The sequence below is a fragment of the Pelophylax lessonae genome (genome assembly GCF_965119305.1).
Source record: "Pelophylax lessonae genome assembly, chromosome: 4".
Lineage (NCBI taxonomy): Eukaryota > Metazoa > Chordata > Amphibia > Anura > Ranidae > Pelophylax > Pelophylax lessonae.
This window is the reverse complement of record NC_138771.1, coordinates 569,903,853-569,916,834: the sequence shown is the minus strand read 5'-3', so window position 1 is coordinate 569,916,834 and position 12,982 is coordinate 569,903,853. Positions and strand designations below refer to the sequence as shown.

At 41.9% G+C, this 12,982-nt stretch overlaps 1 protein-coding gene across 5 annotated transcripts in view; it reads left to right on the top strand.

Annotated features, from left to right (window-relative positions):
* The window catches only part of ANK1 (ankyrin 1), a 409,057-nt gene that overhangs the window by 268,989 nt on the left and 127,086 nt on the right, over nt 1–12,982 (top strand). For all 5 annotated transcript variants that reach the window (XM_082256778.1, XM_082256779.1, XM_082256777.1 and 2 more), the window contains 6 exons: nt 920–1,105; nt 3,079–3,177; nt 3,506–3,604; nt 5,768–5,866; nt 10,214–10,411; nt 10,719–10,817. In XM_082256778.1, the coding sequence (XP_082112904.1) occupies nt 920–1,105; nt 3,079–3,177; nt 3,506–3,604; nt 5,768–5,866; nt 10,214–10,411; nt 10,719–10,817 (780 nt within the window). The remainder of the gene's footprint in view (nt 1–919; nt 1,106–3,078; nt 3,178–3,505; nt 3,605–5,767; nt 5,867–10,213; nt 10,412–10,718; nt 10,818–12,982) is intronic.

The window sequence follows — 12,982 nt, the reverse complement described above, 5'->3', positions numbered from 1 at the left end:
GTTTCAGGGTTTCGTGATTCTCCGAGTTGCATTCTATAGCATTTCTTGCCATTGGCCTCTGCGTGTCATTCAGCAAAAAAAGGCTAGAGTAAAGTGGCAGCTCACAAATTGCTTCTGCCTAAAAGATGTGTGACCTATATTCACTGAGACAGAGTGGAGGATATAGCAAGATTTCAGACTTGTCTCATACAAATGGGTCACTGACCTTTTAAACGGTATCCTTGTGCGATGCCTCCTGGACTTTTTTTTTTATTGATTCTAATAGGGAAATTTAATACAAAAAGACACAGTAAAACAGATAGTAAATTCATTTGCAACTTGTTTATCAAGGGAGTTGCACGTCTGGAGATGTTGCATATATTGCAGATATGCTTGGCTGTATAACTTCTTCACTTTGAACTGGCACATCCAATGGCACCTTGTAGACTGTCGTGGTCTGGGGGAGCCACTAAAGAGGTTTTCTGTGTCTCATCTTTGGTTTCCTTTTTTCTTCAGGGAAAATCCCTAAGTATTACATGCATCCTAACAGGCCTCAGAGTAAAACTGTAATGCAGTTTTCCACAAGAAATTTACCTTTTTTGCAAAGAAACCAGGTCAAAGCAATATGAGCCATTTTCGTCCCATGCTATTGATTGGTTTAGCCTATTGTTGGCCTTCGACTCTCCTTTCTGGGATTTTTGATTGATATTACATAATAGGCAATGCAAGGTGAGGAGTGGAAACACTCATTGGTGAATTGGAACAACAGATCTTCAAGATAAGAGGAAACAGAGCCAGGATCCATAGCAAAGAGATCTTGCCATTTGGGTCTTCAAGTGATCACTCATGAGACCTACAAGATCCTTACCTTCCATTTTCTGTTATTAACAAGACTCATATATCCTAATGGGGATCTCCTCTTTCTCAAAATCTTCCACAGGACGGCTTTACCCCATTGGCCGTAGCTCTGCAGCAAGGTCATGAGAACGTTGTGGCTTACCTCATCAGCTATGGGATGAAAGGAAAGGTCCGACTGCCAGCTCTGCACATCGCAGCTCGAAACGATGACACCCGAACAGCCGCTGTCCTGCTTCAGAATGACCCCAATGCAGATGTATTGTCAAAGGTCAGTTTGTACTGCTATGCAGCTGAGAGTCATTTTTTTGCATGGTTATAGCTATATTGTGAGGGTTTTTTTTTCCCTTACTTTATTTGCTTGGTTACTTAATCACTAAAATCTCATAAATTATTCAACACAACAATTTTAAAAGTAATTTTCATTATTTTTAAATCTGCAGCTTTTATTAAAATAATACCTGGCAACCCTGCCATGCAGGCCCTTGTTCAGTCACTTCTGGTTATAAGTTGACAATGCTCAGTCTTTGTCTCTCAGTTGTGCACTTGTGTCACAGAGCTTCTGATGAAGATGGCAAGTGGCCATTTCAACACACATTATGCGGACATGGTCCACTGTTGTCTCCATCGGGAATCCCTCCCTGAGAAAAGCCATGCAGCTATTGATCAAGTGCATTTAGTCAAGAAGAGGCTGCAAAATGTAAAAAATACATGTGCATTGATGTGCATTTAACATGCATTTTTATACATATTGTGTTGCATTATGTTACGTTTTTTACGTCTGTTAGCATTCATTTTCATGTCACCATTGGGAAGGGCTAGGCTCCAGAAGGGTCAAAATACTAACAACAATTTTTTTTATATATCTCTACTTTCAGTTGCGTTGCATTTACATGCATACATGTGTGTTGCACTAAAATGCAAACAGGTAGCAATGCACATGTACACAAAATTGTGGTGTGAACAAGGCACATGGAAAACAATTGGTTTCTATGTGGCCTTTCAGTGACCTGTACTAAACCATTGCATAAAAATGCACCAGGCCTAAAAACATAAAAATAACATAAAAATAAATTTAAAAAAAAGACAATTGCCTATGATATGCAGGGCTTTTAGTAAACTAATTTTTAACTATTTTAGAAAAAAGAAAAAATAATTATTGGTTGCCACCTACTGTAAAACCCCATGAAAAGGAAGTGAGTACTCGAAAATATAAAAAGAAAAAACAAAAAAAAAACAAAAGTGTATTAACAACAACAATTTGGCTAAAATGCACATAAAAACATATCTAATAGAATACATTCCCCATGTAGATATGAGATAAATAATTTGTGTCTCATCTTTTGTTTCTAATTTTTCCTATTTTATTTATATGTGACCATTCACTCAGGGCGTACTATAGCATACACCCATGCAGGGCTGTTTACCAGCATGGGGATGCACGGAAAACCTATGCACGCTGGCAATCCTATTGATGTTTACTGGGATGCAGCAGCTCTAGGGACACAGACGCTGCTTCCAATTTGACATCTGTGCAGGTACAGGTGTACGGCCCGGAGTGCATGCTGTCTGCATCCTTGCAGCTGCTGCTTCCCAAATGACATCAGTGCGGCTGCCTGCAAAGGGATGCATGGAACACCTGTGTGAGTAAACACAGACCTTCATAGGCATACGCTATAGTATGCCCTATGAAAATAAGGCCTAAATGTACACATAGAAAGAACTTTTAACTGATTTTCCCTCAGTTCTATGGGTGCAATAAGGGTCTAGCAGTTTCATAAAGATCCATTTTATTTGCAATGTCACATTGTGAACATGTATTTAGCGAATAGAGAGTACAAGTGGCCGCACAGACTCATAAAATACACAGGCATGGTCCACTGTTGTCACTAACAGGAAACCTGTCCTAAGAAATGCCATGAGTTGATCCACTAAGACTATGCATGTAGACAGGACGTGTCTGAAAAGAACTTGCAGATGCTCAGTAGTACTGAAATGCAACAAAGGATCAGAAAAGGTAAAAATTGTATTTTGCTTGCCAACACAAATGACACAAGTGCTTTAGCAAACTAAAGGTCATTCAGTTTGAGGTTTCACCTAAAGTACAGCAGTGACCTTGTCTTGCTTCTCCACACTTGTTTAAATTCATCAGCCTCAGATAAAGGTTTTCTGTATTCGTATTTGATCTATTTCTCAATTCCTAATTCACTGTGTTTTTTTTTTTTTTTTTTTTTTGTATTACAGACAGGATTCACACCCCTACACATCGCAGCCCACTATGAGAACCTGAATGTGGCCCAGCTCCTCCTGAACAGGGGTGCAAATGTTAACTTCACTCCCCCGGTACAAAACATTGACTTTGCTTAGACTTCATTATACTAAAGGAAAGCTGAGAGAAATACATAGGCTGAAATGCCCAGTTGCCTGCCTGTCATGCAGATCAAAAGACTTTCTGGGTCCCTGAGCTGGAACCAGTATGCAGATTAGGATTTCAGACTTCATTTGCTGCATGCTTGTTCCAGGTAAGTGCTGTAAACAGTCAGGCAACTGGCATTTTCAGGAGGAAGATCAGTAGTGGAAGCCACTGTATGAGTTCAGGTTTCCTTTAATAGAGTAGAGAGCTCCTTCCCATCTGATACACTGAATTCTATGTCAATGTGTTTCTCTACAGAATGGTATTAGCGCTTTGCACATCGCTTCACGACGCGGGAATGTTATTATGGTGCGGCTGTTATTGGATAGAGGAGCCGTGATGGATGCACGCACCAAGGTAACAAGCTGTTTCAAGCAGAACTTGTACAATAAAATGTTGGAATGAGGATTGATAAATCAGTTCTTTTCCTGAATTAAAATTAAAGATATAAAACTTGACCTGAGTGAGTGTATGGCCACATTTACAATGGTTGTGTCTGGTGAGATTCTTGCTGGCGGGGCTAAAAGCTTTATGCAAGCAGTGTGCACGAAAGGCCTTGATCAGCAACTGTGGCCTTCAGTTTTTCACTTAGTACAAATCAGTGCTTGGCACCACCGCTGTTCACTTGTAAGGCTGGCCATACAGTATACAATTTTCTTGTACAATTTTCCTTTTCCATTTCCCAAAATCATATAATATGAGGCCAAACCTATACACTTTCAATTGGTGTGCAATCAGTCAGGCCTTTGCAATGCGTAGTTAAAAGTAAATCTTAAGGAAATTGAATAAGAAAATTGTATGATGTATAGCCAGCTTAACCTCATATTATCCTATAGCAGCTGTTTTGCAGATATCTTAGACTAGTACAGTGTTTCTCAGCCTGGGAGCCGGGACCTAATTTGCCCTAGACCAGCATTCTGAGTTGCCATGGTGTGGGCAGGCCTGCCACCTGCACCATAACAACCAATGATGCTCTAGGGCAGTACGCACAGTCATTTGTTGCTATAGTGTTGGCAGCCAGCCCGCCCCCACCATGGCAACTCATGACGCTGATCCAGGTCAGGCAACATGCAGAGCCCTCTCAGCATTCAGAAAAGAATGGAAGTCTGGCTCCTCCAGACTTGCTCCACCTTCTGCCCTCTGCCATGCTGCTGATTGGGGTGCTATGTGGTTTGATGGGGGCTTTCTTATTCGGGAGACTGTGATGCGATGAGAAGACTTGGTAATGTAGGGAATCTGATGTGATGGGAGGAATCTGATGTGATGGGGGAACTCTGATGCATAGGGGTCTCTGATATATAGGGAAGACTCTGACATATAGGGGGACTCTGACATATAGAGAGGATCCTGATGTGATTTGGGGACTTCATGGTGGGAGCTTATATACTTTTAAAGGATAATGTGACTGCAAAAGTTGAAATAACTAGTATTCAGAATTATGTTATAGTATAGAAACAGCATTCACAGTCTCTATAAATCCTCTTTACAGATAATGGAGATAAAGAGAGATAAATTCTGTAAAGCTAAACACATTGGCTAATCGAATGCTGGATTTCCAGGAAGGCCGTTCGACAGAAGCTGGTCTAACGATTGGCTTCTGTTGAACAGCCAGGTGAACACGCACACTGAAATTAGGCCAGTTCCTGCTGAACCAGCCAAACTTTGGTCCATGTGTACCTGTAACAGGGACTTCAAAAGCAATAAAAACCTGATAAGAGTTCCAGCATTACCCTACTCTACTAAAAGAAAAGTTTCTGTCTAAACTCTGTTTGAGATTGTCCCCTCGCTTCCTGCCTGGTGAAAGTGTTGTCACCAAGACAAGAGGTGAGGGGAATTACTGTATCGGAGCCACAGATAGCACTAAAACTGAATGTTTAATCCTTCTCTTCTGTATCCGAAATCTGGAAAAAAAAAAGAAAGTCAGGACAGGACATACACTTTAAGGCATGTAAATCGCATGTGTTCTCGTACCCGCTGCCAAAATGTGCTGCCCTTGTGCAGATGCATAGGGATGCCATTCATTCTTGATGGTTGAACCCCCATGCATCTGAAAGTGCAGCGCATTTTCAGGTGTGGGAAATTGCAATGCAAAAGCACCATGTGACATTTATTTGCGTCTGCGAATTTAAAAAGATGCAGGAAGTTTTTCCCTGTGTTTTCTGCAGGTACAGCAGCCCTATCACGAATGAGCTGCTATTCTCGTGCAATTGTCAGCTGCACAAAATGCAACAGTGTGAACCTAGTATTAGACTGGTAGCCACACCTGTATGTTGTAGATTTCCAGTAGACACTGATATTTACTTCTGAGGACTCAAGGTGGTACACAAGATCCAGAAGAACGCAATGCAAAGACCTGATGCAACTGTACCATTTCTATTCTTCTCTTACAAAAAGTTATTAAAATGTATGAATGGGAAAAAGTGTCTGAACTGATTTGTACATTGCCTATTAGAAAATTTTGTGTAGAAGCTGATAGCCTGCATGTTATACATGATACCAACATCCCAATGCTCCCTACAGGATGAGCTGACACCTTTGCACTGTGCTGTAAGGAATGGACATGTCCGGATTTCAGAGATTCTTCTGGATCATGGAGCTCCCATACAAGCCAAAACAAAGGTAGGACTAACCAGGGGCACAACAGATTGACATATCAGAAACAAACTGTAACTAATACTGCGACAACCAAAGGGCCAATAATTATACAGCTCTATTTACCTTAACACAAAATGGTCCCTTGTTGAGGGTGGGCACTAGAGGTGGTGGCTGATTCCTGAGAACTGACATAGTTTATAGGCTTTGTGATCAGCTTCAATAAAAAATGAAGTCAGCGCAGATCTAATCTCCCCTGGATAAGAAGAAACAAAAAAGACATACCGTATATCTTTGTGTATTATCACTTAAAGTGTCAGTACACCTATTATAAATAGTAAACCATCACTCTTATGTCAACATATGTGACAAAACTTCTTCTTCTATCTTCTATATATATGTAATAATGTATAAAAATGATGTAAACTATAAATTCATATCACACATAACTATGATATCCTGTGTGTATAATGACAAAATGATTCTTACTGATACCTACATCATAATACATGGTAATACATATATAATAAAATAGTAACGTACACAATAATACATCTAGGTATATATAAGACTACATAAAAGAATTATTAGTTATTTATGAGTGCAGTTTGAAGTATAAATATACATTTATAATGTGTTTTTATAATCATAAATGCAAAGCTAAAATGGCGTTTGGAATATGTTTTCAATTAAGATGTTATCACAAGTGGCCAGGTATTAGAATGACAAAGCATAAAATGTAAATGTATTGTATGTGATAAGGATCCCTATAAAAGGGAAGTTTGAGCTGTATGAGACCAGAGCATATAGGGCAGAGTTACATATGCTCTCACGTAGCTACGTTTGATAATAAATTTCTTTAATTTTGAACTTTCTCAGTCTGCAGGTTGATTTCTTCAAAATTCCCTAAACATGTGAATCTAAAAATAGAAATAAAAAAATAAAAAACAGATCAAAGTGATCCAAAAATTACACTCTACAATAATTGTCCCATGTTTCATAAAGTCCCATAAAGAAAGACATTTTTTCAAAGTGCCAAAGACAAGATCTTCAGCAAACAAACTCAGCTTCACAGAGCCATATGTCCTTATATACAAGAAAAACCTAGCTGCAGCCTATTTAGGCAGATAGGCTTATTTATTTTTATTATTTTAAATGGGTTGAAACTGGTAAAGATAATAGTTGGAGCTGACATTATTTCATTAAGCAAATCTGTGCAAAGGCTTAATTTGTTCCCCCCACCCACCTCTGTCACTCCATCTGCTTGCTGGGACTGAGGAAAGGAGCCAATGTGTATGCTCCGAGTCATTCTAGTCAAAGCTTACACAAGGATGAGGACTGTCTCTCTGCCCCCATGTGACAGCACTGAGCCAATCATCGAGCAGCAGCCCTGTGGCACTGAGAGGAAGAGTCACATTCTTCACTCCTAAAAGCTAAATGGAGGGGTGGGAGAGTAAACACAAGGTGTGTAGACAGGGCTGCTGTTAGAAATCGCGGGGCCCCATACAGACTACCTGGCAGGGCCCCCACAAGAAAATATTAAAGATATATTTAGCTAAAATTACAACAAAATCACTATTATCAGACACAAATATAACATAACTCACATAATTCCTGCTAAATCTAAAAAATAAAACCCATGTTAATAAACAAAAATGAAGATGAGATGAAAAAATATAAAGGGGGCAGTTGGAGCTCAGTGATCAGAGGGAGAGAAACAAAGTTACAAATAAACTCCTGAGCAGAGATAACATTAGAGCCAGTGCTGGGAGGGGGGCCCACACAGGGAGGGGGGATTAGTGAGGAACAACTGTCTTTCTCAGCAGATAAAAAGCAGATAGCAGGGAGAGGGACAGATCAGATTCAGGTGCTGGAGGAAGATTTCTGTATTTGTTGTCCATCACTAATCCCCCTCTCTGTGTGGGCCCCCCTGTGTACTCGGGCCCCCTACAAGAGGGCTGGTGGTCCCCCCCTATCAGCGGCCCTGTGTGTAGGTACTGTTGGGAAAGAGTGGATGCTTTTGCATTGGCCCTCAATGGGAATGTGCTCCTTGGTTTCAAGCCACTGAACTGTGAAATAAGCATGCAGTACAACAATGGAAAAACAAAGACAGTCTCTTTCGTAAGTCAACTGTCAGTTTCCTCCAGCACAAGAGTGTAATAAGAACCTGTAACTGCACAGTACAGTACCCATAACAACCAATCAGATCCCATCTTCCCCATTGTGACTTTAGTAAATGGAAATCACATGTCCTCTGCTAGCATGCCTAGTGAAGGACCCTTGCTCTCTGCATTAAAGCAGTTGCCCCTCTGTAGAGGTCTGATGCACCCCCTGCTGAGTCAGAGCTTGAGTTAACTAATCAGCAGGGACCTAAGCTTTACTGATTGCTCAGCTATACATTATATCACAAAAGTGAGTACACCCCTCACATTTTTGTAAATATTTTATTATATCTTTTCATGTGACAACAGTGAAGAAATGACACTTTGCTACAATGTAAAGTAGTGAGTGTACAGCTAGTATAACAGTGTAAAATAACTCAACACACAGCAGTTAATGTCTAAACCACTGGCAACAAAAGTGAGTACACCCCTAAGTGAAAATGTCCAAATTGGGCCCAATTAGCCATTTTCCCTCCCCGGTGTCATGTGACTCCCTAGTGTTACAATGTCTTAGTTGTGAATGGGAGCAGGTGTGTTAAATTTGGTGTTATTGCTCTCACTCTCTCATACCGGTCACTGGAAGTTCAACATGGCACCTCATGGCAAAGATTTCTCTGAGGATCTGAAAAAAATAATTTTTGCTCTACATGAAGCTGGCCTAGGCTATAAGAAGATTGCCAATACCTTGAAACTGAGCTGAAGCATGGTGGCCACGACCATACAGTGGTTTAACAGGACAGGTTGCACTCAGAAATGGCCTCGCAATGTTTGACCAAAGATGTTGAGTGCATGTGCTCAGCGTCATATCCAGAGGTTGTCTTTGGGAAATAGATGTATGAGTGCTGCCAACATTGCTGCAGAGGTTGAAAGGATGGGGGGGGGGGGGGTCAGCCTGTCAGTGCTCTGATCATTTGACCCACACTGCATCAAATTGGTCTGCATGGCTGTCATCCCAGAAGGAAGCCTCTTCTAAAGATGATGCACAAGAAAGGCACAAACAGTTTGCTGAAGACAAGCAGACTATGGACATGGATTACTGGAACCATGTCCTGTGGTCAGATGAGACCAAGATAAACTTAATTGGTTCAGATGGTGTCAAGCGTGTGTGGAGGCAACCAGGTGAGGAGTACAAAGACATGTGTGTCTTGCCTACAGTCAAGCATGGTGATGGGAGTGTCATGGTCTGGAGCTGCATGAGTGCTGCTGACACTGGGGGGCTACATTTCATTGAGAGAACAATGAATGCCAACATGTAATGTGGCATACTGAAGCAGAGCATGATCCCCTCCCTTCAGAGACTGGGCCAGAGGTCAGTATTCCAACATGATAACGAACCCAAACACACCTCCAAGACGACCACTGCCTTGCTAAAGAATCTGAGGGTAAAGGTGATGGGCAGGCAAAGCATGTCTCCAGACCTAAACCCTATTGAGCATCTGTGGGCTATCCTCAAACAGAAGGTGGAGGAGCGCAAGGTCTCTAACATCCACCAGCTCCATGATGTAATCATAGAGGAATGGAAGAGGACTCCAGTGGCAACCTGTGAAGCTCTGGTGAACTCCATGCCCAAGAGGGTTAAGGCAGTGCTGTAAAATAATGGTGCCACACAAAATATTAACACTTTGGGCCCAATTTGGACATTTTTGCTTAGGGGGGGAATCACTTTTGTTGCCAGCGTTTTAGGCATGAATTTCTGTGTGTAGAGTTATTTTGAGGAGACAGCAAATTTACACTGTTTTACGAGCTGTACACTCACTACTTTACATCGTAGCAAAGTGTAATTTCTTCAGTTTTGTCACATGAAAAGATATAATAAACTATTTACAAAAATGTGAGGGATGTACTCACTTTTGTGAGTTACCATAGGTCCTGCTGTCCAGGAAGCATGTCAGACCTCTGCTGAGAGGCCTCTGCTTCCACACAGAGAGCTTGCATGTAGGGGACAGGCTGCTGTATTCAGGATGTGGCTGCTTTTCAAAGAAGATTTTGCACACCGTTTGTTTTGGTGCACTTGCATTATATTTACTGATATAAAGTGAAAGTTAAATTGGCTTTAATCATATTTGTATACTTCTCTGTCTGCAATGTCCCAGGCCAGTTGAGCACTTTAGCGTACATGCAGTACTTTGTGAGTTATCAATTGTAAAGCTTTAACGTGTATCTGACAGGTGCATTTTAAGATTTCCTTTACCATTATTTTCTTTGTTACCAGAATGGTCTATCTCCTATTCATATGGCCTCACAAGGAGACCATCTGGACTGTGTTCGGCTACTTCTCCAGTACCAGGCTCAGATTGATGACATCACGTTGGATCACCTAACTCCGCTGCACGTGGCAGCTCACTGTGGTCACCATCGCGTGGCAAAACTGCTTCTGGACAAGGGGGCCAAGCCTAATGCCCGGGCTCTAGTACGTCTCTGCCAGGCAAAACTGCTCCCAAAATATGCAGTTCTGAATGTCTGACCAATTATCATATTTCTCTTCACAAAACCCATGAAACATCGCTTTCCTTCCACAATTCTTTTTTATAATTTATCAGCCCCATTAGTATGCCTTCCTAATGCTTTCCTCCTGGGTCTCCTTTCTGCGCTGTGCCTGATTCATTTGATCATTTTTCCATTGTCTACTTCTGTCAGCTTTTTACTGCATTTATATTAAATGTTCATTGTGTCACCTTTTCTCCCTTTTTTTAACGCTTGCCTTGTCTGCTTTGTAGAATGGCTTCACTCCCTTACACATAGCGTGCAAGAAGAGTCACATCAGAGTTATGGACCTTCTCCTGAAATCTGGGGCGTCCATTGATGCGGTCACAGAGGTAAGGAAGCCATGCTAAGTTGTTCTTTAATTGGGCATGATTTATATGTGAGTTTATTCACATGAATCCCTTTTATTTCCTTTATTCAGCTGGGTTTCATTTTGTTTTGACCTTAACCAGTTCCTGCCCGCCCTATAGGCAAATGACGGCGGGAAGGTGGTTGCATTATCCTGACCCGGGGGGCGTGCAGAGTGGCGATCGGTGATGTGGCATGTCACTCTGACACACCGCATCTCTGATCTCGGTAAAGAGCCTCCTGAAGTAGGCTCTTTACCATGTGACCAGCTGTGTCCAATTACAGCTGGTCACATAGTAAATAGGAAGTGCCGTTGATCAGCTTTCCTCAAAGTGCGAGTAGAGGAGAGTTGATCTGCAGGTCTCCTGACAGGGGGGGGTCTGCACTTGTAATTAGAGCATTAATTACCAGTGCAGACCCTTGGGGGGGGGGGTGCCACTAGAGCCTGCCAGTGCCCTCCCCACCTCCCCATCAGTGCTGCCCACCAGTGCCCTCCCCATCAGTGCTGCCCACCAGTGCCCATCATTGCCATCTATCAGTGCCACTCACCAGTGCCCATTATTGCCCACCAGTGTCGCCTATCAGGGCCCATCAGTGCCACCTATCAGTGCCCATCAGTGCCACCTATCAGTGCCCATGAATGCTGCATATCAGTGCCCAGCAGTGCCGCCTATCAGTGCCCACCAATGCTGCATATCAGTGCTACCTATCAGTGCCCATCACTGCTGCCTGTCAGTGCTGCCTATCAGTGCCCCATATTAGTGCCACCCCATCAGTGCCACCCGATCAGTGCCTCCTCATCAGTGCCTGTCAGTGTGGCCTCATCAGTGCAGGAAAAAACGTATCCATTTACAACATTGTATAACATAAACAAAAAAACATTTTTTTTTTCAAACTTTTCGGTCTTTTTTTATTTGTTTAGCAAAAAAGAAAAAACCTTGCGGTGATCAAATACCACCAAAAGAAAGCTCTATTTGTGGGGAAAATTAAATAAATTTGGTTTAGGTACAGTGTTGCATGACCGCGCAATTGTCATTCAAAATGCAACAGCGCTAAAAGCTGAAAATTGGCCTGGGCAGGGAGGGGGTGAAAGTGCCCTGTATTGAAGTGGTTAAAATCTAATTGAAGTTGCAACAGTAGTAGTCAGATAAATAATATACTAACTACCCCTTTGTGCCAATCCTTCACTGGCTTCCACTAGCCCAGCACATAAAATTCAAAATACTAACTACAACATACAAAGCCATCCACAACCATGCCCCCAGCTACATCACCAACTTCATCTCAAGATATTGCCCAAATCCTCCTCTCCGCTCCTCCAAAGACATCTTGTTATCAAGCTCCCTCATTACCTCTTCCCATGGTATTTAGGACTTCTACAGATCTTCTCCCACCCTCTGGAGCTCCCTACCCCCGTATGTCTGGTTAGCTCCTACCCTGTCCACCTTTAGGCAATCCTTAAAAATTGATTTATTAAGGGAAGCTGACCCCACCTCCACCAAAAAACTGTACATCGACCAACTCCATCATATCATCCCCTGCAGCTTCGACCTTTTGTAGCACCTCCTATGTAAGCTCCATTAACATGGCCCTCTATTTCTTCTGTAATGAGCTGTATAGTAATTGTACTGCCCCCTTTTATATTGTAAAGCGGTTGGCGCTTTATAAATCCTGTATATTATTATTAATAATTATAATAATAATAACTTCCTCCACTTTCAGAGCCTTACATTCACTTTCCTGTCATAGTAGTTGTACATTGTGTCTAAATATGATTGCACAGACCAGTAGGTATGAGAGTTCAACCACACTGGCCAGTGCACCCTGGAATCTAAGAGACCCGGTCAGACACCCCATCTCTACCTCCACAGTACAAGTGTGTATGAGGATACTGTGATGAGGTGAGGCCATTTGCCATAACATAGAACACTGGGTTGGGTAGGAAGTGCATTTCAGCTAAGATAAAAAAATAAGACATTGCCAAGTGAGTATGTGTTAAAGATCATAATATATAACAACACTATGAAGAGATGTGAAACTTCAGATGGGCTTCAAAGGGGTTGTTCTCCATCCATTCTATGTTCATCAAACTCTTGTTTCACCATTTCTGAATAGTCACAGACAACATATTTAACTAGATAAACTCTTT